This window comes from Bubalus kerabau, chromosome 17, assembly GCF_029407905.1.
Source record: "Bubalus kerabau isolate K-KA32 ecotype Philippines breed swamp buffalo chromosome 17, PCC_UOA_SB_1v2, whole genome shotgun sequence".
In the NCBI taxonomy this organism is placed as follows: domain Eukaryota; kingdom Metazoa; phylum Chordata; class Mammalia; order Artiodactyla; family Bovidae; genus Bubalus; species Bubalus kerabau.
Genome location: NC_073640.1, coordinates 16118949 through 16145341, shown reverse-complemented (window position 1 = coordinate 16145341; position 26393 = coordinate 16118949). Strand labels below are relative to the sequence as shown.

At 48.1% G+C, this 26393-nt stretch overlaps 1 protein-coding gene across 1 annotated transcript in view; it reads left to right on the top strand.

The window, feature by feature from the left end:
• Nucleotides 1-22391, top strand: part of ZCCHC14 (zinc finger CCHC-type containing 14) — a 47506-nt gene extending 25115 nt beyond the window's left edge. The window contains exons 3-13 of the mRNA XM_055552297.1: nucleotides 515-588; nucleotides 9490-9561; nucleotides 12424-12533; nucleotides 13256-13350; nucleotides 13432-13486; nucleotides 14441-14720; nucleotides 16202-16293; nucleotides 16608-16735; nucleotides 17584-17724; nucleotides 17814-19280; nucleotides 20308-22391. Coding sequence (XP_055408272.1) covers nucleotides 515-588; nucleotides 9490-9561; nucleotides 12424-12533; nucleotides 13256-13350; nucleotides 13432-13486; nucleotides 14441-14720; nucleotides 16202-16293; nucleotides 16608-16735; nucleotides 17584-17724; nucleotides 17814-19280; nucleotides 20308-20363 — 2570 coding nt within the window. The 3' untranslated portion in view covers nucleotides 20364-22391. The remainder of the gene's footprint in view (nucleotides 1-514; nucleotides 589-9489; nucleotides 9562-12423; nucleotides 12534-13255; nucleotides 13351-13431; nucleotides 13487-14440; nucleotides 14721-16201; nucleotides 16294-16607; nucleotides 16736-17583; nucleotides 17725-17813; nucleotides 19281-20307) is intronic.
• The last annotated feature ends 4002 nt before the right edge of the window (nucleotides 22392-26393 follow it).

Below are 26393 nucleotides of genomic sequence, written 5' to 3'. Positions count from 1 at the left end.
TGTAGGGGCGGCGCTAGGGGTCTGCAGCGCCTGCCCCACAGCTGCGGTCGTCGCGCCTGCAGCCTGGCCCCGTCCCAGAAGGAGACGGAAGACGCTGACGAAGGCTCTGGGCAGCTACGTCTCTAAACAACCAGAGTGGGAGGTGTTGATCTTTAGTCTTTTAGGGATGAGAACAGAGCATAACTAACCTTCAGTTACAGTAATCATCCGTGCCCTCTAGCAGGCAAATAAACGTATGTTCTTTTCAAGTACCGATCCCTTTTTTTAAAATTTGTTTTTATATTTTCCCTGTATTTTCTGTCTCAAGATCAACTTTGCCCTCATTCTGAGCTCAGCCTCCAGCTTCCCTCATTCCTGACGAGCTCCCCGCGGAGGAGATGGTGCCGGGTGCTGGGAGCTTTCCTGTGAAAGCCGCTAAGATATCAATCGATGCAAACTAATCATGTATACTTCAAGCTTTTATTTCGTTTTTATAATTCTGTTTGTTGTTTTTTTGTTTTGTTTACTTTCACAGTGACTGTTGAAAAGATAGACCTGAAGGGATTATCACACAAAAAAAATGAAAGAAATGTTGAATGTTCCTTTGAGGTAAGATACTAAGTTTTTTTTCCCCTTTTCTCCCCTAAGGGATAGGAAGGGAATATTTACCATAAAGCAATACTTTTATTTATCTAAATAAAAGACGGGTCTTTTTGCAAAGCTCTGTGCCAGTGCTGTGGGAGATAGAAGTGGGGACTGGGCCCTGCGGGTGGCCGGTCCCCAAGATGCGCTTGTTGGGGCTACTTGCTCTCCATCGAGGGGGAGGGTCTGGGCTTGGGTGCAGCTTGGAACTCACGGTCCACTTGTGTCCCTGTTAGCTGTGTGACCAAGGACAGTGCTGAACCTGTCTGCATCCCAGCACCTCCATTCAGTCAGAGGCTGGAATCTGGGGGAGTCAGTGCCTGCAGAGATGAGCCGTGTCCCTCTGCACCTCCCGGATGACAGAAACTCCTTGGTGGGTTTGGGGGGAACGCGCTCTGGACTGACATACTCGGCTTCTGGTAGTTGGTCACCTAATTTGGCTACAGTGGAGAATTGTGAAAATTGAGGCGTACTGTTTATCAGGCCCTTTGAACCCCACTCACAGCCAGTCTGCTCAAACTGGGTTTGGATTCAGCCCCAATCCTCAGCCTCTCTGTAAAGCAGTGAGCTTGGGCAGGGTGGACCCTCGGCCTCTCTCCAAACGAGGGGCTTGTGACCACGATGGGGGCAGCAGGCTGGCAGACAGGGACACCCCGAGTCTTCTGGAGGTCCAGTGGACAGTTCCAGAAGGCTCCTTGGAGACCTGTCTCAGCTCTGAGCTTACTGTCCTGTGTGGTTATTGTTGAGTTTAGGAAGTTTCTACACAGATGCATAAGCTGAATGAAGTGTTTTAGCGTTTAAAGAAAAGCTCTGGTTATCTGAAAGCTTACTTCCCCTGATGAGATAACTGATAAGCACACTCCTGTGTTTAGGACGGTGATAAGCCTTCACCAGCCAGCAGTTCAGCTAGGTTTTTTGGGGGGTGGGGTTACTAACCTGATGTGCCCTCAGGGATTTACAGCCCCAACTGTATTTTTTGGATGGTAATTTGAGATATAAGGAAAGATAAAATGAACATTTAAAAACACACAACTCCCTTATTTATGAAGCACGCTGCTCGTTGGTGCAGCTTCAGCCGTGTGGGTGCTCTGGGCAGTGAGTTGCCCTCTCCTGCTTGTGACTAAGTTAAGTGGCTGCCTGTGGGCTGTGAATGTGTAATATGCATGACCTTTGGTTTGCGCATCCCATCACGCTAGAAAGATGAGGCGCCTTATGGTTGCCTAGCTTCCAGGGTTTAACCACAGTCTCTGGCTGGCTGTGGTCAGAGCTGCAGTTCTGTAGAGAGGAAGGACCATGGACCCTGTGGGAACATCTCTGCACACACCTGTAAACTTACAGATTCTCTGTCATCTCACACAACAGTCTGCAAAAGTCAGTCCCAGGAGCATTTTTCTGTTCTAGAAATCAACATGATGGTGCTAAAATTTGCATGGAGAAAATTCCCGGGTAGTCCAGTGGTTAGGACTTGGTACTTTCACTGCCGTGGCCCGCGCTCAGTCCCTGGTTGAAGAGCTACGATACTGCATACTGGTGGTGCAGCCTGCGTAAATAAGTGAATGAATAACAAATAGCATGTATATGGAAGAAACTACAGAGCAGTCAAAGCAGTTTTGAAATGAACAAATTGAAAGACTCACTACCTGACCTCAGCACTGGTGTTGAAGTGCAGGGGCCCTGACACCGAGATGCTGAGAGGGGCAGGGGCCACCCCTGGGGCCAGAGCTGCTCTCACATGTACATGGTCAGTTGATTGTTTGGAAGACTTTGGGAGAATATCACTGGTGTTTTTAAAGATGAAACATTTTTAAAATATTCTAAGCGACTTTTTTTATACTTCTGATGAGACAGGTATCATATACCATTAAAATTCATCCATTTTATAAAATCATCCATTTTAAGTGTTTGGTGTTGAGACCTCCCTGGTCATCCAGTGGCTAAGGCATCTGCGCTCCCAGTACAGGGGTCCAGGGTTCGATCCCTGGTCAGGGAAGTAGATCCCCCGTGGCACAACTAAGGCCCAGTGGAGCCAAATAAATTTTTTTTAAAATAGAAAAAAAAAAAATTCAGTGTTTTTACAATTTATTCAGAATTTAGTAACCATTACCACAATTTAATTTTAGTATTTATATCACCCCAAGAAGCCCCATGCCTGTTAGCAGTCATTGCCCTCTTCTCCTCCCTAAGTCTCAGGCAGCACTAATCCACTTTCTGTCTCTGGGTTTGGCTGTGCTGTGTATTTCTCATGAGTGCAATCATACAATATGTAATCTCTTGTGATTGGTTTCTTTCACGCAAATAATGTTTCTGTGGCTCATCTGTGTTGTATCTTGTATGGGTACTTCCCTTTTGATGGCTGAGTGAGTCTCCACTGTGTGGATGGACATGTTCTGTTTGCCTGCTCAGCCGCTGGCTGGTACACTTCTGGGTGGTTCCCACTTTTTGCCTCTTATGGGTAATGCTGCTGTGAACATTGGTGTACAGGTTTGCGTGTGGACAGATGCTTTCGTTTCTCTTGGATATACGCCTAGGACTGGAATTACCGGGCCTTTTGGATTACAGATACTTTCTTCCGCTGTGTGGGAATTTATTTCATGTTCTTGATACTGTCCTTTGACACACAGACGTTTTGACTTTCGAAGAAGTCCAATTTACGTACTTTTTCTTTCGTTACTCATGCTTTTTGTATTTAAGAAATCTTTGTCTAAGCCAAGGTAATAAGGAGTCATTCTTGAGTTTTCTGATAAGAGTTTTATTGTTGTGGAATTACCTGGCAGTCCAGTGGTTAAGTCTCCACGTTCCCAAAGCAGGGTGCGTGGGTTTGACCCCTGGTTGGGGAGCTAAGGTGCTGCATGCTGCTCAGTGTAGCCAACAAAAGCAAACAAGGGAACCGTGGCCCTCCGAAGGACAGAGGCTGCTTGGGCGCCATCCGTCAGGCTTGAGGTCCCTCCCTGCCCCGAGTGCTCTGTGTGTTCTGGGTCAGGCAGCGCTCTGATGAGGCCAGAGCAGCTCAGGCTCCCACTGCCTGCGGCTCCGCTTGGGGTTGCCCTGGGCTGGGCTTGGGGTCGGCGGTGGTGACTGCTCCGTCTTGCAGGCCAGGCCTCCTCTGCTTTGGGCTAAGGCCCTGGATGCCATACCACCCTGGTCAGTGATTATTGACAAAGGTATAAAGGCAGTTCAGTGAAGAAAAAGGTTGGTCTTTTCAACAAACGGTTCTGGAGCAGGCAGCCATATGCAAAGAAAAAAGAATCTTGATCAAACCTCACCTCTTGTATAGAAGTTAACTCAAAACTAATTTTGGACCTAAGCATAAAACATAAACTATAGAACTTCTAGAAGAAAGCACAGAAAAAAGATTTGTGACTTAACAGGCAAGTATTTCTTAGGTAGGATACCAAAACATGACCCACAGAAGAGAAAATGAACGAATTAGGCTTCATCAGAATTTAAAACTTGCTCTTTGAAAGGCTCTGTGGAGAAAATTGAAAGACAAGCCACAGAACTAGGAGAAACATATTTGTAAATTACGTGTGTGTTTGAGGATTTGTATTCAAACTATAAAAAGAACTCTCAAGAACTCAATCATGAGAAAATAACCCAATAAAAAATGCACAGACATTTTACCAAGAAAGATGTGTGGAGGGCAGAGAGCACACGTGAACAGATGTGCAGCGTCATTAGCCGTTAGGAAGAGACCGGTTAAACCCACCACGAGCTCATGCTGCCTGCCCATCAGAACGGCTGAGGTCCGCAGGACTGACCACACCAACTGCTGGCAGGTATGTGGAAGGACTGTCCTGGGAGCATAAAATGGTGAAACTACTTGGGGAGACTGTTTGGCAGTTTTTTAAAAAGTTAAACATGCTCCTAAAATATGACTCATCAGCCCCACTTCTAGGTCAGTACCCAAAGGAAATGAAAGTATGTGTTCATACAAAGGTTTGTCTACGAATGTCTGTAACAGCTTTGTTTGTAAGGCCCCAAATACCCATCACGGGAGACTGGGCATACACTGTGCTGTGACCACACGGTGGGCTGTTGGGCGTGGAGGAGCGGGTTACTGATGCAGTATAGACAGAGAGAACTCCATAATTACGCGTGTGAAGGAAGCCAGGGAAGAAAGTATGCTCATTCCGGGTTTATTTAGATAAATTTAGAAAATGCGAAATAATCTGCAGTGACAGAAAGCAGATCGGTAGCTTGCTGGGGAGGGGTGATGGCCATGTCCATTACATTGACCAGAAGGATGGTTTTGTGGGTGCATGTGTGCGTCCAAACTGGTCAGAGTGTGCGTTTTAAATATGTGCATTTCAGTGTCAGTTATACTTCAGTAAAACACTTTTAAAAGTTACCTGAGGATTAATTTTTGTCCACAAAGCCCTAAATAATTAGGATAAATTGTCCTTTAAATAGGTTGTCTTTTGAACTTGGAAATGAATGTCTATTGTACTATGGCCAGAACAGTAAAAACCTTTATTAGGAGTGTCTGCCATACCACGGGGCGGTATGCCCTCTGTTGCTTACAGTGTAGGAAGACTCAGGAAGCAGTTTTTTCTGGAAGCTTTCACTTATTAAGGGAAAAGTCAGCGACACTTCCCGTGCCCCCCTCCCCCTGCCGCCTGTTTTCTCAGCCTTCTTTATCTCTAGTTTTAATTTTTATGTGTCATTGTTTTCCAGGATGCAAATGAAAGGTTATTTTTTTTATAGGAAGATGTAAGTAACAAATAGACTACAAGTAGGAGTTTGAGTTTCCTGTTCTTTTTTTTCCATGGAGTTGGTTTTGTTTTTGCTGAAGTTGTAATTGCTAGTTACTAGTTACTGTGGAAATCAAATCCAGGAAGCAGATGACAGAATCTTTTAAAATACAAAATGATTTTGTATCCATGTAGAAATGTCCACATTTACCAGCTTCCCCAAACTCACTGTCGAATAACTAAAACTTTTTTTAAAGTATATTTTTCTTTACTTATGCATGAAGGACAGGGTGGGAAAAAACCCCAGAAGATGACCCAAACACTTGAAATGCCTAGCAGACGGGAGAGTTGTATTGACTTAAGAGGAACTGCGGAGCAGTACCAATAAAAACCCCGTTCCTCTCACGCCCGTCTCTGTTGAGAACCCAGTTGCTGTTGTTTAGTCGCTCAGTTGTGTCTGACTCTTTGCAACCCCACGGACTGTAGCCCACCAGGCTCCTCTGTCCATGGGGTTTCCCAGGCAAGATACTGGAGTGGGTTGACAGTACATTTATTTTAGTGCTGTGTTTTTTCTTTAAAAGTTTGCTTTTCCATCTTGAAACAGTCTTCACTGCCCTGAATGCATCCTCACTGTGAGCTGAGGGTCAGTCTTAACAACTGTTTCTTGCTTAGTTTTTGCTCCCATCAGCTCCATGTGTGCAGAGACTCCAGTGTGCGTGCTCGCGTCACCAGGGGACACACTACACCTCAGTGCTTGTGTGGCAGCCTGGCTGTGTTGGAGACTGTGGCTCCCTGGCTGTGTGGTGGACGCTTAGTGCTTTTCCTTGCCGGTGCTCTGCTCTTCTGGGGTTAATTGTCTCTCTCTGTTTGTTGCTTGGGAACACGTACTTGGAAAACAGCTTTGCCCCTAAAGTTTTCCCTGGTTGTGTTCAGATGGGTCTGACATTCTGTTGGTTCCCCCTCTGGAGCTGTGGCCCTTCTCCTACCTGGACTCAGGCTGGCACCGCCTCATTGAGGGCCCCCATGTCTTCACCTTGGGGTCCCCTCTTCCCTTCCAGCTCTGGTTCCCTGCTCATGGCTCGCAGATCACCTCTTGTTGCAGGTCCGTTCTGGTTCTTGTAGCTTCTTAGAGAAGGTCCTGGGGAGGCACAGTTCCCGACTTTCACGTTTGGCAGTGTCTTTATCCATCTGCCCTGACACGTGACTGGGAATACAACTCTAGACCAGCCGTCATGTTTCCTTAGGAGCTCGGAAGCACTTCTTACTTCCTATCTTGCAGTGTTGCTATTGAGAAGCATGGCTCTGTTCTACAGTTTCTAGAAGTTTTAGGATCTCTGCTTTGTTCCAGTCACTCGCACATTTCTCAGAGCCACACATGGGTTTAGGTTTCCATCCACTGTGCTGGGACGCATCAGCCCTTTTTGCTTAAGCCCGTTAACTTGGGGACCTTTTCTTGGATCATTCTTTTGATTCCTCTGCCCCATTTTTCTGTTTTATTTTGGAACTCCTGCCCTCTATTTTATTTCTTTTTGCCTCTATTTTCTTTCCCTTTGACTTTTTTGATTTACTGTGTGGAAGAGTCCATCTTCTGTATCTTGAATTGACTTTTTCACCTCTGCTGTCCTGTTTTAAACTTCGAAGAACTCTTGTTCCCTGACAGTTTTTTTTTCATAGCATCCTGTTCTTGGCGATGCTTTCTGCTTGTAGTTCATGGCAAATATTGTTGATAGTTTTAGCATTAAAAAACAGTTCTAAAAGCATGTGGTCTGTGCTGCTTCCAGGCTGCCTTGTCCTTTATGACTGTTCTGCCTGTCCTTGTGTTTGGCTTCAGAGCTCCTCAGAGGCCTGATGGCAGGTCTAGTGGTGCTGGGCACATGAGGGCTGCCCACATGAGGGCTGTGACCTGAGTAGCAGGGCCTCTTCCTAAGCTGCTGCCCCTGGACCAGAGGGTGCTGAGAGCAAGACAAGACAGTGAGTCAGAGGAGTCAGACTCTGAGTGTGAATACTTACCTGTTCTATGCATAGCATGCTTTTTTGTGTATGTTTAAGATATGTTGAAGTCCATCTCTTTAGGTCTCAGTGGCTCTTTGAGTGAGTGCAGGTGATAGGAAGCGACTGTGGCGGCATTTGCTTGGCAGTGTTTTTTCTTGCTGGTACAGGAACCGTGGGTTAGCTTATGACTGATGCTATCCTGGACTCGATGGATCACGTGTCTCTAACTTGTGGCAAGATGCCAAGCTGCTCTCCTGGTCCACACCCCTCTGGGGGCTGGCTGGCCTCTCTTCTGGCTCAGGGCTGGGTCAGGTCAGCCTGTGATTCCTGCAGAGGTGTGTTGCTGAAGTCAGCTGGTTTCCAGTCCTTGCTTTGTATCTGCCCTGGGTGGAAACATCAACTCCTTTTGGAAGTCAAAGAAGATTATATCAGGAGCAGGCAACCTAGAATAGTTGTGCCTCTTTAAATGTAAAATGGTCAGGGAAGCAGATTGTCTGTTTCAGTGTAAAACGGTATGTTTGTGCTGTGCTCACCGTCTGGGTGTTGGGCTCAGTGCTCTGAGTTGAGTTAGGGTGTGTTCGTGCGTGTGACGTGCAGTGTGTTTTGCTTTGAAAACCATAGTGCCAACAGTGCTTGGGTCATGTATCTAAAGCGAGAAAGCTCTCACCTTGAATCATGGCTGCTACTGCTGTTTTACGTGGGGAGCAGCTCACTACACCCAGTCTTGTTTTTAGTGTTGTTAAAAGATTTAATTATTTCAAACAGAAAAAAATGGTGTAGGTATTTTCATTTTAGTGTAGGTAGATTTTGGATGGAGCACAGCACATTCATTAAAAAATGCTAGCACTTGCTGTGATGAGTTCTGGGAGGTGTTGATAATTCAGAGATAAAGGAGAAAGGTTCCTTGCCTTGATCACTTTGTATTTTGTTGGGGCTTGAAAAACACACCCTAGTAATTATTCTGTGCTATGACAGCTCCAGAGTAGAAAGGGACTCGTGTGAATTTCAACAGGGAGGAGAGATGCCAGCCCTGAGTCCAGGCCTGGGAGACCGTCAGCAAACATGCAAGAGGCTGGCGGGTGGTGGACGCTTGAGAGTTGCTTGATTATCTCCAAGCTCTGGTTTCTCTACATCAGGGTGCATGTAATGCTTCCCTTTGGGTGACAGAAGACTCAGTCATTTTATTTCCTGACTTGAAATCCTCCAGGGCTTCTGGACTTTAGGGTGAACATCATGGTTTCATGGTTTAACCTTTCTTGTTCTGGGCCCTGCTTCCCTCCTGTCCCACCTGCTTCCCTCTGTCCTGTCTCGCTCCTTCTGAGTTCAGCTTACGCCTTTCTCAGTGCAGGAGAGCCTCTGACAGGTGTCTGTGCTGACATAGGTGGAAAATAGCACAGACAGTGCGACTTCACTTTGACTTTTCACTTTCATGCACTGGAGAAGGAAATGGCAACCCACTCCAGTATTCTTGCCTGGAGAATCCCAGGGATGGGGGAGCCTGGTGGGCTGCCGTCTATGGAGTCGCACAGAGTCGGACATGACTGAAGCGACTTAGCAGTGCTGGGAAGCCAGCCCCCTGCCCCAAGGAACTCACAGTCTATTTGGGAAGATGGACATTTGTGCCCCCTGTACCAGGCTTTGTAGAACTTCCAGAAAGGCCTTTCTGATGTTCTCTGCTGCGTTCTTCCCCCGCCCCCTGCAGTGGAAGCTGGTCCCTGCTCTCCTGGTCCTAACTGCCCTGACTCGTGTCAGACTCCTGCGGGCCACCAGCACGGCCACAGCCCTGAACGGGAGCTCTCACTGTTGGACAGGCTCACCTCTCATAGTGTCTTGACTCCACGTAGACTGACCTACCTGAGCAGGGGGTTCCCACGTCAGGGGCTGTGCACACAAGCAGTCGGGGTCATCAGGGACTTTATGACGCTTTAAGGGGCAACCTTAGACTCCACACATGAATGACTTAGTGATGTTTGAATAATTGTGCAAAACAGGAAGTTAAGCTTTAATGGACTAGAGTTACGAGAACATCTTTTCTATAACACGCCAAGGGGTATAAACGCACGAGGCTTTTATAAAGTCTCGTCCCACTACCGCCATGTACTGGCTGTGAATCCCTGGAAGAATGTGCTGTGAATTGAGTATGTGGTGTCTGTTTTTAAGGTTGGTTTGTTTATTTGTTTTTAAGGTCTTGTGGTCTGATTCTTCAATCACATCAGTAACCAAATCTTCCTCTGAAGTGACTGAATTTATTTCAAAGGTAAGGTGATTCAAGGGCTCTTATAAAAATTATAGGGTCCCCTTCATCATGGTCAGAAGGCAGCCTGACGCCCATGGACGCTACCTTGAGCCAGGGCAGTGAGTGCAGGGTGGGCATTCCCGCCCTGGTGCGGCGTGTGGTCCACCTCCTTCCGTTGTTGAGAACTGGGCGGGGCAGAAGGACGTGAGTCCGCGGGCGCCAGGGCTGTTTGGCTGATGGCGGTTTGTTGCTCTCCTGCCACAGCTGAGGGAGGGGCGGCACGGGCGGCAGTGGGCGCAGACTCCACCTGCTTCCACCTTTGTGTACATGTACATGTACATGTTGAATATTTCTGTTTGTGTTTATTTTTTCAAATATTAAAAAAATTTGAAAGGCGGCTGCTTGTTTTTAAATTGATTCAACAAATACCATCTCAACAACAAGCTGCACTAATAAATACCTCTTTACCACCATACACACGTGTGCGTGCACACACACCTGCATGTTTAAAGTCGCCCAGCCTGGCCTTTGCCAGGCGGTGAACCACTGTCTTAGCCACAGTTGAGCATCTGAAGTGGCCACCTTTGCCGAGTGGAGCCAGCACGGCTGCAGCGTCTCCAGAGTGCAGCTGGCAGTTTGATTATCAGTTCAGTTCAGTCCAGTCGCTCAGTCGCTCGCTGACTCTTTGCGACCCCATGGACTGCAGCACGCTAGGCCTCCCTGTCCATCACCAACTCCCGGAGTCCACCCAAACCCAGGTCCATTGAGTCGGTGATGCCATCTGACCATCTCGTCCTCTGTCATCCCCTTCTCCTCCTGCCCTCAATCTTTCCCAGCATCAGGGTCTTTTCCAGTGAGTCAGCTCTTTGCATCAGGTGGCCAAAGTATTGGAGCTTCAGCTTCAACATCAGTCCTTCCAATGAACACCCAGGACTGATCTCCTTTAGAATGGGCTGGCTGGATCTCCTTGCAGTCCAAGGGACTCGCAAGAGTCTTCTCCAACACCACAGTTCAAAAGCATCAATTCTTCAGCGCTCAGCTTTCTTTATAGTCCAACTCGCACATCCATACATGACCACTGGAAAAACCATAGCGTTGACTGGACGGACCTTTGTTGACAAACTAATGTCTCTGCTTTTTAATATGCTGTCTAGTTTGATTATAAGATGAGGGAAAACATCCCATGGGAGAAAATCGAGTTGAAAAGCTTGGACAGAAGTTGCTTGATCATGCCTCTTTTTTCAGCCTGTCCTGCCCTGAAGAGTGCCACAGGCCTTCTTTCTAGGGCTGTGGGTCCTGCCCCAGGCTCTCCTGCTCCTCTGCACCATGTAGACCACTGAGTTTCCTCTCCTCCAGGCCTCCATACTTGTTTTGTGGAAAAGTGATTCTCTGGACTCCGCTCATGCTGGCAGACCTTGCCGCTCTTGTCTGGGTATTTGCAGCAGCTGACACTCCCCTGGCTTTGGGTCCTTTGCCCTTCCTGGGCTTCTGCCTCACTGTCTTCTTCATCACCTCCTTCGGTATTTCTTCTGCTCCACTCTCTCTTCTCCTGGGCCTTGAGTTACGTGTACTTGACCCTGTTTTCAAGTTGAGGGATGTTTCTCCTCGGCTCTGTTCAGGTTGCTCATGAGCTGAACTCTTCATCTCTGGTACCATGATTTTAGGGGTTTTTGTTCATTTTCAAGTCATCTGATAGCTCTGACATCTGGGTTATTTCTGAGTCTGGTTCTAATGATTATCTTGACAATAGACTCCACCTCTTTTTTATCTTATAATTTTTGATTGAATGTTAGACATCATGTCTAGAAACTAGTCTGGAAATGGAATCCATCAAACCATTAGTGTGGCTTCGGGTTAGTTTTGTCAGGAGCAGAGCTGGGTTTGGGTTCCTCCAGAGAGACCTGCTGGTCCCTGGAGTCTCGAGAGGAGTATGGCATGGTCTTGCCTCACCTGTGGGACAGAGTGGGTCTGCCTGCCCCATTGATTCCACTCCCAGGGAGGGTGCTGGGGATAGATTTATGGTGGGGATGGGGGCTCCCTGTCCTGGTGCAGCCCGCGCTCCAGGCACAGGGTTGGGCCCTTTCTCAGCATCGCTGCCCTTCCCTCCCCAGCAGCTGACCTGGTCCACTCTGTGCTCATGCAGGCTCTTCCACTCAGGAGGGGTTCCTGCCCTTCCTTGGGGCTTGAGGGGTTTTGTTTTGACCTTCCCTGAGAAAAGACCAGTGTCAGGAGGACTTCCTCTTCTTCCTCCTCTCCCAGAGGCAGGAAGGTGTTCTTCCTCATCTCCAGAAACTTGGGGGTTGTGCTTGAGCTCTGAGAGCAGGCGCCATCTCATCCTGGCCTGTGGCCTGTGGGCTTTCTGCTTTGGATGGAGAGCAGTGTCCAGGGGGAGGTATGGGGTTTCCTGCCTGGCCCCCGGGACAGCCGTTGCACCCTGTGCCATCTGCAGAGGCTCCCTGCAGCCTGCCGCCCACAGAAGAGAGCTCAGAAGTGAGGGCACAGTCTCCTTGCCCCGTGCCCGGGCTCCTGGCCGGCTGCTGTCTGACCCTCATTCAGCCTGTGGGGTGTGTTCATCCCTGCCCATCTCCTCTGCCCGCTTGTATGGCAGCCGCCTCTTCCTCGTGTTCTGCAGCTGGACGGCTCATGTGCCGTCTCCTTGGAGGGCAGGTCCCTCTTGGAGTTGGGTCGATGTGGTGGCTTTGCCGCCCAGCTCCCTGTGCTGTGGTGGGCTGTGGCTTCCTGCGTCCCAGTGGATGCAGAAGCCCAGACTCTCACCAGCAGACGCCACCTCCTCGCACCTGCCCAGGTGTTTCTCACGCTGAGGAGTCCTGGTTCTGTTAAGTAGATTGTGCCAGACTTCCTGTGCCTTTTCGTCTCTTTCAGTTGTCTCAGCTGTATCCTGAAGAAAATTTGGAGAAATTCATTCCTTGCTTAGCTGGCCCAGATTCCTTTTATGTAGAGCGAAACCATATGGATCTGGAAGCGGACCTGAGGTAATGCTCCCCCCTGACCTCCATAAGGCCACGGAGAGCAGCCCCCTGCAGCAGCACTGTGTGACTGGTGGACCGACGGCCCTCAGTGGTGTGGGTGGGGCTGGGCCGCCTGGTCACGGAGGGGCTGCCCAGGTGACACGTGGTCTGGGTGGTTCCGGTCTCCTCTCCAGTTACGGAGAATTTGAAGGATCTTAACCTAGGCATGCTTTTGAGGATATACAAGTGAAGGAATTCTGAAGTATATGCCACCATGTACTGTAATTTTGACAGTCTTACGAAATAAAATCTGGTTATCCTTTCTCTTCTGTAGTAGAAAGGATGAAACGAAGACCTAATAAAACATTTCTTGGGTCCAGAGACTCTGGACCCTGAGGGTGTCCTGCATGCTGTCCTGTACACGTTTACAGAGGGAGCCCTGCTGCCAGGGCCCGGGACTGGGCCCGCCGTTGGAGTGCCCCCGGCAGCTGAGACCACAGGCCCCGTGTTGTGGGCCCAGAGAGACTCTGTTCGTACAGTGTAAATGCAGGAAGGGGCTCCAGGAAACCCCCGAATCCTGCCAAGAACTAAACTGAATAAAGCAGGAAGATTAGAGGTTAAGGTGCTTCTGTTTAGTTTTTCTCTGATACAGATGTCTCTTAATTGAAAATTAAAATTTCTCTCCCAGTTACTTTGTGGTAATAATACATTTTAATGCTGATAAAACCACTCTGTTTATTTTTTAGGTATTTGGCTTCGTTACCTTCTCATGTGTTAAAAAATGACCATGTTAAGAAATTTTTCAGCACTTCTTCTCCCACCCAACAGCTTCAAAGTCCAAGTGAGTTTGTAAAATGTAATTCAGTAAAAGTAGAAATATTTTTGTGGTCTGTGAATGAATTATCTTCATTTTAACTTGTAGGTCCTGGCACCCCTTCCCTTTCTAAAGTCGGTACCATGATGGGCGTGTCTGGAAGGTGAGACTTCTCCTGTCAGCCCGCGCGATTCCAGGCAGCCTTGCTACAGGGCTTGCTTCTCACTGTGTGCCAGCACTTGCTTCTGGAGCTAAGGCATTCTTGATCTTAGTCTCGACTAGTAATACTGGATAAGAATTGGATAGAGATAATCTACTTTTTGATTTCTCAAAAAATAGGAAAAAAGGGGTTCTCTGAGCCACTGGAATTAGAATTCCCAAAGACCCTTATTGCAAATGCCAGTTTCTGGGCCCTGTACATTCTCGGAAACCAGAATTTCTGAAAATCTTCATTTTTACAAGGTCTTAGGGAGTGATTAAGCCCGTGAAGGGCCAGAGTTGCTGCTGTCTGGGTTCTCTGCCAGCTGGGGCCCTAAAATGGGCTGACCTCACATGTGGGGTGGGGTGTGCGCGCGCGCGCGCGCACACACACACACACACACACACACACACATACACACGGTCCTACGGACGCTAGTCAGGCAAGGAGATCTCTGGTGTCCCACCTTTCTTGTTCATCCGTCACCTGGAGTGTGTGAGCACATGATAAATCTGTGGGTCTGCAGTTTAGTGTTGAAGGGGCTGGTACAGAGAGAGATGCTTTTGCTCCTTCCAGCATTCTGGAATTTACTTTAAAAAAAAAAATGTTTGGAGTCGATTTTAGTATATGATTGTTAGTATTATTCTGTGATAGAAACAACAGAAAAAAACTAGGCAGCTCAACCAGAAGTCTGGTGGTGACACACATGTGTGTGTACATGTGCTCAGGCGCCGTGTCTGGACAGGTGCATGCACACGTCCGTGTCCACAGACGGTCCCCTGGGGCGGGGGTGTGGTGGCAGAGGCTGCAACTGGAACGCTAGTGGTGGAGTCAGCCACAGATGCAGTCTGGATCGAGGAGCTGGTCTTGAGTGGAGGCCGTGGAGTTTTGAAAACCACCTGTCTGCTGTCCTCGCAGGCCTGTGTGCGGAGTGGCCGGCATCCCGTCCTCTCAGGGCAGCGCCCAGCACCACGTGCAGCACTCCGCCAGCGCGGCCGCCTTGCCCCACTGCTCGCACTCAGGGGGTGCAGGCTCGGCGCTGGCCTACCGGACCCCAATGGACAGCTCGCCCACCATCCTGATGCCGTCCAGCCTGCAGGCCCCGCAGACCCAGGAGCAAAACGGGATTTTAGACTGGCTTCGGAAACTGCGTTTGCACAAGTATTACCCTGTCTTTAAACAGCTCACGATGGAGAAGGTACGTTGGTTACTGGCAGGCAGATAGAATGTGCTTGTTGTCTCGGGTAATCTTTCTTTCTTCGGACCTCGTTCCCAGAGGAACCGAGCTGGGTTTCGGCAGTGTGTGTGTTGTGGAGGTCATGCCACCTGGTCCTTAACACTGCCAGATGCGTGCTCCCCAGGTCCCATGAGCTTGCTGGAGGGGGACGTGGATTTGAATTTGAAGCTGCCTGCAGCTGGAAACAAAAACTGGAACATAAATTGCTTGTGAACAAACAGCTTTTTAAAGGTAGTTTGGGGTCTTCCCAAGTAGATACTTGCTGTATGTGATGTGAAGAGTGTTGTGCCTCCAGCCACCCTGCGGGGGGTAGAAGTAGTAGATTCTGGAGCTTGCATCCCCCTTGCTTAGACGGCCCTCAGTGCAGGCCTTTTTAAAGGACCCCGCATACTTTGACCCGGGTAAATGCTGGCTGATGACCTGGCTTCATTAAGGGCATAATAGCTAAAGGAATAGATGAATTTTGTATCTTTCAAGCAGTCCTACATAGAAACTATTTTTACAGTAGAATTTTGACAAGAAGCATTTTTTTTTTCCATTGTTAAATTCTGAAATTTCTTTCAAGTTTCAATGTCTCTGGTAAATTAGACTGTATGGGATGTTTGAACTCTGAGTGCCCTCTGCTGGATAAAGTGCTGTGGTAGCTTTGGTCTCTGTAAACATTTCCTTTGTCCAAAAACCTGCAATTGAAGAACTAGAAGTCAAGCTTTTACTGCTAATAAAAAACACTTTTTAAGTATATTTTCAGTACTCTCAATTTAGGATTCATAAGTCTTAAAAACAACAGATTTTCCTATCCTTGCTCATGATCAGTTTAAAAAGTTACGGTGTGATGTATGTAGTTGAAAAGGCTAAAATCACAGATCATATTAGGGGCCGTCACGAGAACCACGTCAGATCTTTTTTTAGTGTAAGGGCAGTGGGTTAGGTTTCCACTCAGTGTGGATGGCACGTGCTTTTCTGGATCACTTGCTGCCCAACAGAGTTGCTGGTGTCCCGTGATTCCAAAAACAAGAGCCGCTGAAGAGGACGATGTTCCTCTCTGTGGGAGTCGGGTCCCTGGAGCAGGACACTTCCATGAACTGCATCCCAGTAGCAGTTGAGACCGCAGGACACTGTCCCAGCCACCTGCCCGCACAGCACGCGCCTTCCAGGGCCCCACGCTCACCCGGCTGTGGTCCCGATGCTTGTGCCGAAGGCTCAGGAGACACAGCCCGTGACCCTCAGGTGCAAAGTGGGTGTCTCGTATTTTGGACTCTGGACACCAAGTCACTTAGCAAGTAAATGCTGTAGCGTTTCCCTGTCTTTTATTATCTGGTTAAGTTTTATGGGTTTATGTATCCGAGAGGTTGAATATGTTTATTAAGCTAAACTCCAAGTTCTTTGTTGTCAGAATCCTAATTAATTCTCAGTAACTTTGTAATTTGTTTCTTCTGTGGAAGTTTCTGAGCCTTACGGAAGAAGATCTAAATAAATTTGAATCCCTCACCATGGGAGCAAAGAAAAAACTCAAGACTCAACTGGAGCTGGAGAAGTGAGTGTGAGATTGTTTATGAAATGTGTTCATTTTAGTTTCTAACATGAGGGACAGATGCTAGGACTTGTTACTGCTGGTGGCTTATCAAACCTTAATTAATACTCTTAAAACTCTACAAATATGTCTTTGGTTTGCTAGGAACGACCCTTTAGAGTGAATCTGACAAGTCAGTTATCTTCTACCCTGGGGATTATTTTGATGGAAATCACCCTTCTGTGGAGCATGTGTACTTAAGTAGCATCTGTGAAGCATTGAGAGTTTGTTCAGCAGAACTGAACACTTGGTTGTTGGTGTGCTTTCCTGTCGCACAGGGAGAAGTCAGAGAAACGGTGCCTGAACCCCTCGGCCCCTCCCCCGGTCAGCAGCAGCGGAGTGGCCCGCGTGCCCCCCACCAGCCACGTGGGGCCCGTGCAGACAGTGCGAGGCAGCCATGCTGCAGGTGGGTGGGGCCGGGTGCGCCTGGACCCGGGACCCTTCTGGCGAGGGTCAGACCTCAGGTCACACCACTTGTCCATTTCTGTCTCCTAGTACTTAAAGAGTTACTTTTCATCATTTTAGCTCTTATAGTTTCTGCAGTAGACAAATAGAAGAGACCTTAGGTTTGCAGCTGGAGACAGGTGACTCGCCTGAAGTTGTTTGGGCAAAAGGTTTAGACCCAGGAACTGCTCTGGTGAGAGGGAAAGAACAGGAAATGTGAAAATAGATGCCAGTCTCTCCCCTCCACGTGGGTGCAGAGAGGTGGCCCTAGGCTGCTGCCCTGCATGTCCACCCTGAAGTCCTTGATGCCGGACCACCAGCCTTCTCCCCTTCCCTCTGCCTTCCTCTCCTCAGCGGGTGGTGGAGGACCATGGTAACAGCCCTTCTGCTGTTTTCCTTATGCACCAGAAACATCAAGAGTGACAGGAACCAGGAAGAAAAAACTGTCAGTGCATCTTTTCGGTACTTGTTTAACCGAAAAGGTCTTGTGTCCCTGGGCCTCAGAACACAGAGGTCTCTGTGTTGGTGGAGGGCTGCTTTTGTAGCACCTGGTGGTTGGGGGGTCCTTCTCCTGGTCTGTGGTGTGTGCTTTGGGAGCCAAGGGCATGGCTGTGTGTGCATCTGCTGAGCGTGGGAGCCTCAACCCTGTGTGCATAGGGCCAGGGTAGGACCTGCCTCCTTGGGGCTGATGCGAAGACAAGCGCGACAGGCATGCCTGTGGGTGGGAGAGGAAGGCACAGCCAGCGTCATGTCCTGTGGCTCGAGGACCTCAGTGCCACCTTTGGACTGTCACCTGTCCCTTCTCTGCAGCGCTGCGGGTGGAGGTGGAGCAGGCCCCTCACCAGACGGCCCGGGAAGGCAGCTCCTCCGAGTGCTCCAGCTCCTCGCCCAGCCCGATGGGCGTGCAGGCCCGGGAAGAGAGCTCAGACAGCGCGGAAGAGAACGACAGACGTAAGGATGCCCTTCCTTCCTGCGCGGCTCGCGAGGCGCTGCCCCCGCCCGGCCCAGGCAGGCTGTGCTGACGCTGTTTCCACCTCTAGGTGTGGAGATCCACTTGGAGGGCCCTGACAAGGAGAAGCCCGTGATGCTGCTGAACCACTTCACTTCAAGTTCCGCCCGGCCCACGGCGCAGGTCCTCCCCGTGCAGAACGAGGCAGGCTCCACCCCGTCGGGCCACCACTCGCTGCCCCCACAGATGATGACGGCGGCCTCACACATCGCACCCATCCGGATGCTGAACTCTGTGCACAAGGCGGAAAGGGGGAGCACGGACATGAAGCTCCTCTCGTCCTCTGTGCACTCGCTGCTGTCCCTCGAGGAGCGCAGTAAAGTCTCTGGACCAAGAAGCAGCATCAAAGTGGACAAGAGCTTTGGCAATACCATGATGGATGTGCTCCCCTCGTCCACCCCGCATCAGCCCATGCAGGTCCTCTCCGGACTCGCCGAGAGCAGCTCCGTGTCTCCCACTGTCTCCTTTGGTCCCCGCACCAAAGTCGTCCACGCGTCCGCGCTGGACAGGGTGATGAAGCCGGCGCAGCAGCCGGCCCTGGTGGTGGAAGCCAGCACTGCTGCCGCGGGGACGTCCAGCACCGTCTTCCACGTGGCTCGGCCGCCCATCAAACTCCTGGTGTCTTCATCTGTCCCTGCCGATTCCGCCATCTCTGGGCAAACCTCCTGTTCTAACAATGTGCAAATAAGTGTGCCCCCTGCAATAATAAACCCCCGGACTGCTCTGTACACAGCCAACACCAAAGCTGCCTTCTCTGCGATGAGCAGTGTGCCCGTGGGCCCCCTGCAGGGCAGCTTCTGTGCGAACAGCAACACTGCCGCCTCCAGTAGCCACCCTTCCCCATCCTTCGCAAACATGGCCACCGTGCCCAGCTGCGCGGCCCCCAGCTCCAGCCCCGCGCTCCCCTCGGCCCCTGAAAGCAGCTTCTACAGCAGCAGTGGCGGCGGCGGCGGTGGCGGCTCCCCCGGGAACCTCCCCGCTTCGGCCCAGAACCACCACCACCACCACCACCACCAGCAGCAGCCGGCGCCCCAGCAGCCGGCGCCCGCCCCGCCGCCCGGCTGTGTTGTGTGCACGTCATGCGGCTGCAGTGGGAGCTGCGGCTCGAGCGGCCTGACTGTCAGCTATGCCAGCTACTTCCAGCACCCATTCTCGGGGCCCTCAGTCTTCCCCTTCCCATTCCTGCCCTTCAGCCCCGTGTGCGGCAGCGGCTACATGGGTGCCCAGCAGTATGGCGGCGGCGCCTTCCCAGTCGTGCACTCGCCCTACGGCGGTGGCGTGGGTCCCGAGCCCGTGCTGGGTGGCCAGTCTGCCTTCACTGTCCCGCCTGTGCAGAACTTCATGGGGGCGGCGGGCGTCTACCAGGCCCAGGGCCTGGTGGGCAGTAGCAATGGTTCCAGTCACAAAAAGAGCGGGAGCCTCTCGTGCTACAACTGTGGGGCCACCGGTCACCGCGCTCAGGACTGCAAGCAGCCGTCCATGGACTTCAATCGGCAAGGTAAAGGCTCTCGAGGTGGAGAGACCCAGACAGGAGTGTCCTTTTTATGAAAATAATAATCAACTTCCTTTTTTCTAAAGCAAGCAAGAAGTGATTTTCAAGTGCTCTCTGAGAAGGCACCAAACTCTTGATGGGCTGTGCAGCCCCCAGAGGGCAGCTTTGGTTCAGAGACTGTCTTTATGATTTCCGCCTGCTCCTCACTCCAGGGTGGCTCTCTGGCCGTGGCCCGACGGCTCCGCGGTCTGCTCTTTTGTGCCACGTGACTGGGGAGCAAGCGTGGGTGATTCAGAGCCACCCCCAGTGTTAACTGAGAACCAAGGGCGTGGCGTGTGAGCGCAGGCGCTGCCGATGGGACTCTGTCCCCGCTTGTGTCCCCGGTCCAGCGTGGCGTGGCCGTGGCCGCCGTGTGGCTCCGTGGTGTCCTCGCTCCCTGTGCTGTATCTTCTTTCTCCCCTTCTCCTACTTCCACTCGCTATTTTTTTGTCTCCTTTAGTTAGGTGTGTGTCTGCTGTCGTTACCACACCAGGTTTGTTCTTGCTGTTTTTCTGGGCATGGGGAAAGCTGGACAGTCAGCCACTTGCTTTCTGGAGACTTTTGAGGGGAACTGCACAGACAGCCTGGAGTCGGGTCTGGTGGCAGGTGGGGTGCCTGTGGGCTGTGGCCACCCTCGTTGACAGAGATGGTGCTGTGTCTCCTGAGGCAGCGAACCCAGAGCCCTCTGTGGGGTCGGGCCTCCCTGGCCCTGCCCCAGGGAAGGGGCTGATTCTTGCTGTCTGAGCTCCCAAAGTTTGAGGGAAAGGACTGGGAACTCTGCAGTCTCTGCACCGTTTTGTCTGATTTGATAAACTTTACAAAAGAGTTTGGGGGTGCAGCAGGGGAATTGGGAGTGGTTTAGAAGAGGTGGTTTAGATTTCCAGCACCCAAATCTTGACCAGTGACTCCGGAAATAACTTTGGACAGATCATGGCAGTAATTCTATGGTGATTCAAATTTGATCTCTTTTTTTTTTTTTTTCCCCCTTCTCTAGGTACTTTTAGGTTGAAATATGCCCCTCCAGCAGAAAGTCTGGACTCCACAGATTGATATTTTTCTCTGGCAACAGAACACTATTAAGCCATGGAGACCTAAGGAAAATTAAATACAAAACTGAGAAGTCTAGTTGCTGTTGAGCTTAATATTTTTAATCCAAAGGTGCTTTACTTTACTAGACTGGATAGAAAACCTAGCGTAGGAATGCATCAAACTCAGTTTTATTGCCAAAATCCTAGACGGGAGCTTGATGTCAGGACTGGCCTAGTGGGTATCTCCACTGTGGGTGAAAACTGGCCACCTCCACCCTTGGTCGCAATGCAGAGACCTGCCGTCTCCTGAAGAGCATTGCCGTAAATGGTCCTTCTAGGCTCACACGTAATTCCAGGGCAGCTACGTGAGGTTGGAATCGAGAACTGAAGGTCGGAGTTCTCCAAGTGGAGTTCTACCAGTCGGACTCTTGACACCCCTGGTGAGGGAAAATGTCGCCTTTGTTTTGTTCTGTTTGTTCTGTTTCGTTCTTAACAGTGGTTAGGCACTAATCTCTGGGCTTTTTAAGGATTGCACTACAGAAGAATGTAAACTGATGTCAATCTCTGCAGTTCTGGGAGACAGACTCCCTGAGACCAGTCAGTGCAAGACACTCAGAGACTCCGTCTTTAGAGTCGGCACCAGCAGGCTACATGACTTAGTACACAACAGAGGTGTTAGTGTTCCTTCCCTCCTTAAAAGCACTTGTAGCAGTTTTCAGGTTTTTATTTTTTCCTGCAAATACATTTAAACTACATTATTAAACAGAAATAGTTACTTGCAACAACTTAATTTCTAAAAGGGTCCAAGTCCCAGAGAATCCCTAGCTGTCAAAGCTTTGAGGACACCTTCCTTCCCAGCCCTTCAGAGCTTTGAGTCCTGTCGTCTTCCCCATGAAGGAACCCTGGCAGACGCGATAGCAGCACGGCCTCGTGAGCGGCACTGACGGGAGGCTGCGTATCCTTAGCCAAGTTTGCAAGTTATTTTATCTCCCATGGACTTCCCAAGGACCCCAAGGCTCACTGCTAACGGATTCACACTTGAGACAGACCTTTCAACATAATACAGTCCTACAATCTCTGAGCAAACGACTGAAATTTTCTCCTGTCAACTTCTTTTGTATTAGGCTCTGTATCAATAGTTAATTCCATTTAAAAATTACTGGAAAACTACGATAGAAAGTGGTTAAGACTCTGAAAGAGACTCCACCGACAGGACAGAGCTACAAGACCTGCAGAAGCCTAGTTTTATCAAGGTGGGAAATACAGCCCACCACGCAGCTCTCAATTTTACCCCATGCAATGAGAGCTTTTGTTGTGAAAGTTAGGGACTTAAAGCTTCATGGCTAAAGGGAATTTTGTGCTTCAGTAATACTGTTTTAAATGCTATAGCCTTCAATGTTAAAATACTGATTGGTAAGGCCTTGCCCAGGGATTTTCCAGTTGAATATTTAAAAGAGAAAATAATAATACTCAGACCATTCTTAAAATGGGACAATCAGCCTCATGCAAAATTGGTGTAAATCAAGAGTACCCTAGAATTTGAGGCATTGTGTTGTAAGGCTTCAAATTTTTCAGATCAGTTTCCTGGCTTCTTGGAAACTAAAGCAGAAAGTTGTTACTTTTTTTAATGAAAGGCTTTTAGTAGAGTTTTTTAGAGTTTTATTTTAGTAGTTTTGTTTCTATGCAATGCAGAATTGACAGACCTCTGTATTCTCTCTCCTTGGCACAGTGTTACCTACAGTTTTGAAGTAATGATGATGCTTACAACAGCTTTTTGGGGGAATGTTACATTGATCTCTTAAATTATAAACACTACAAAATGTCAAAATTGTGAGAACTGACACAACTTTGCCTTAAAGAGTACTAGACTGGAACTTGTCATATTATGTTTAAGGAAGACTTGGAGTGTTCATTGATGTTTACGATTTTAATATTTCTGAAGGCCGTTACAGTGGCCTGGATATGTGCTGAAAGCCAAACTTTTAAAATTTTTTGGTTTTTTTTTAAACAAAGAACTATTTTAAATAAATTCTATTTCAACACAGTGAAACTGTTGAAAACTGTCTCATAACAAAAGAGAAAAATCATATTTAGGTTTTTTTTTTGTTTTAGTCGTCAGTATCGGGGAATGAAAGTGTCTGTTGTTACCCTTATAACTGTTTTGATAAATATTAGAGGTTAGCGTCAAATACAACAAAAAATCAGAACAAACTTCAACTTAAAGTATGACATTCAAATTAAGAGAAATAGGTTCAGACATTGTGTGGCTGTGTTCCAGTCATGAGAAGTCTCAGAGAAACTGCTAGCTGTCTTTGAAAATGCGTGTGTGGCCACTCAGAGTTGCTAACGGTAAAACGTGGACACGGGACACACAGGCACAAAGCATTCAGCTGCCAAACCGTGAGACCTCTTCTCGAGTGAGTGGGTCCCATACTTGGGAATATTTGCTAGCAGTATTGTCTGTGATGAAATCTCTCTCCAGAAGCAACCACAGTCAGTGAGCCTAAAGAGCACTTGGCATTGCCTCAGAGGATGTCCTCATCAGCTAGAAACAGATCAGGCTGGCCCTTTGAATCAGTTACTGAAGTTGTGCGCTCAGTTTCTAAATGCTGTGGCCCCAGCCACTGTGCTCTGTGTGGTCTGTCATATCTTAAAAGTTTCTATCCCCAAGAATGGGGAAAGTGGAATGTACAGATTGAAGTAGATACGTTGGGATAAAACACTAATTTTTTTTGTTTTGTTTTTTTTAAAGCAGAACACTCGATTTTCTACCTTATTTTCTAATTTTTATTTTATGATATTGAAAATTGGAAAGTGTATAAATGTTAAAAACTTCTAATTGCTAAAGAGCACTGAGAAAATGGGAGCTAGCACTTAGAATAATAAAGACAAAACTATTTTCTTGAAAGCAGGTATGTGATTGGATGTTTTTAAAAAAAACCAGCATCATTTATAATCTCCAAAAGATTACACGAGTTCAGCTTGTTAATATAGTAGTCAGTAGGTTCAGTATTTTAATTTACCAATTTAGAATTCTAGGTCCTTTATCGCAAGAAGTCCCACAGTTAGTTTATACTGCACGCTGTGTGGAGGTGCAGAGCGGGTAGTAACTTTGCCTACTGTTACACGGCTGTCACGCGTTCCCGTCTGAGCACAGGCTGACCGAGGCTTGCATCTGTCCACTCACTCCAGTGTTGCTAGTGAGCACTTTCCTGAGCAGGACTTGGGTCGCACCCTCCTCGCTCCCTGTCACTGTCACTCTTCCTGCTTCCGTGGTGGCTTACTAGATGCCTTGCTAGATCTACACGCTGATAACTGATGGCGTTACATGTCCAAGAGTCTTAAAGGTTGTAAGGGAAACCGTGACCCTGCTCAGCTCGACCACCCATCCAGTGGATGGGCCCGTGGACCCTGAGTGAGGTGGCCGTCCTTTCCAAAGTGCAGAGATGACTCCCAAAGAATGAGGCAGGTGACATTTACATCCATGGGTTCTGAAGAGGCTCAATTAAAAGTCCTGAGGTTCTGAATCAAAGTGAGTATCTTTAATCAACACTTGCAAACTATGTACTGTGCTGGTTGAGGCCAAAGGTCAATGTTACTACACTGTTACTGGAGGGAGGGGAGCGCCGGCCAGTCCATCCCGGTGCTGTGAGGAGCCCCTCATGCGTACAGTTCTTAGATGCACAAAGACAGGCTTTGGTACTGAAACTGAAGACCTCGTGTACTCAAGAATCTTCACAGCTTCTATTGGACATATTTCTTTTTAGGAATGAAGGAAAATTATCCCATTTTTGAGCCATTCTTTTATGTCAATTCTACAAAATTGCATGTAACTTTATAAATATTTTTAAAAGATATAGTTTTGTAAATATTTAATATTCTGCTAATTTGATTTTGAATTGTAAATGTCAAGTATTCTGTTTTTGGGGTTTTTATGTTTTATTATACTTTGTTAAAAAGGAAAAATTGTACATTTTTAGAATGTTTTTATGAGTAAATTTAATGTACTGAAAATAAAAATTAAAAAAAAAAAAGTTCTTTTTATTAGGTCTTCGTCTCATGTAATACAAGGCACATATCCTTTCCAATGGTGGCTCTTGATTTCCAAGCTAGGGAGTCTGTTCTTTCTGCCGCCTTCTCAGTGTTACAAAAGGGATACCTGGTCTTAAATCCACTTTCTGTCTAGTTTCCTGGGTTTTTAAAAAATGTTCTATTGATTTGGGATTGGTTTTAAGGTCTTCCAGCTCCCAGTTCCATAATCAGGGTCAGCATTACTAGACCAAGTGTCCTTTGGACGTTTCCAAACTCGTGGTGAGTGTGCCCTGGTGTCTGTGGCCATGTCCTCCCTGGACTCGGGATGGTGGCAGGCTAACAAGCATGTGTTTGCCCTGGTCCGTGGTGCTACCCTGAGCAGTGCAGGCCACAGAGAGAGAATTCAGGGACTTTCTTCCTAGCAGGAATCTCCAGTTTGGCTTGGTCTTCTCAGACTTCTGGATACCCGGAGAAAAACACACGCACACGCACGGTTCCAGGACTGGTCAGGGCTCCTGTCAGGTAAGTAGCATCAGGAGACACAGCTGGCCACTCTTGGGACCTGCTAGGTTGCAGCCCCTCAGATGGGGAAGGCCTCCCTGTTTGGTCACGTCCGGGGACTCCGAGGATGGGGATCACGTGCACACCTGCTGTCTACTGTACACAGCCCCCGACCCGGCCACGTCGGGCACCACGGACCACCTTGTAATGCCTTCCAGACCACGCCCCCCACACAGTCAATACTTTTTGTGTTGTACTTTAGTTCATTTAGAGTAGGTTTTCAAGTGCTTATTCCCACAAAACACCTACCTCCGACACTCCCCCCACACACTTTGTGAGACATCTGTAATTTTAAGATAATTGAGTTTTTTGAAGGCAGGACACTTTGACCAACATGAGCAAGGTGGAGCAAGGTCTCTTGCTCATAAGGCAGGGACCTTTAGAGGTGGGTGTCCCTCCACCCACAGTGAGACCAGCCTCAACACTCCTCACTTGGAAGGGTATTATCCCCGTGGCTTTGGATAGTACAGACTGCAAGTCTCAAATACTAAGCCATTGAACTTTGATGATAGTTTTTAGTTGTGCCTTTATTCACCTTAGTTCATTAAAAATGTTTTAAAGATCCTATAAATAGAGTGACCACCCATTAATGTGGGATATAAGTTAAGTCAGCCCTCTCAGCACGGTATTTTTGTCTTTAAAAAGCAGAGTTTCTTATAGGAATCTTATTGATCACACAGTAGTTACAAGAATGTCAGATATAATGATGTATACAATCTAAACAAGACAGGCTAAGAATGTACATAATGTAAAAATATACATATTAAAAGTTACATGTGGACAGATGCATGCAGCAGGAAGAGCAGATTGGGGCTGAGCGCCCATATGCAGTAATATTGCTTTTTCTTCCTCAATTACAGTAAATAACTGCCACTAACAGATACAGGTTTTCCACACACATCTAGATACACAAGGGTGAACGGTGGCCTGCTGTGTGTACAGTCTCAAGTGGGTCTGTGATCCTTCTGTGGCAGCTCTCACAAAAAATGGTACATAGTGAACCCCATGCAGGTAGTAGGAAGCACTCATTATTTACTCTAGTTGGACTTCAAAAATGTTTAACGTTTGACATCAATATCTGTGAAGAACGTTTCCTTTTGCTATTTTCAAAATTGACATGCACATGGAGCAGGAGTACTTTGATGACTGCCTGACCTAACAGTGATAACTGAAATACTCTTAAAAATGTTTTAATAACATATTTTAGTCACACACAACATAAAACATGGATCATCTACAGCTACAAGCCAAAAGGCAGAAGAAGTATCTGAATCTCAATGCTTTTAGTTTCAGTATCCTGCAGCTTTCTACCTTTGTCCCAAAGAATGAAACCCAGGTAACTGCTTGTTTATTTACCAAAGCAGGCACCATTCTGAGCTCTTAAGAGAATATTCAAAACAAAAAATATCTTTCTCTAGGCCTTCTGAGAAACTTGACCAAAATAATCAATTATTCAAGG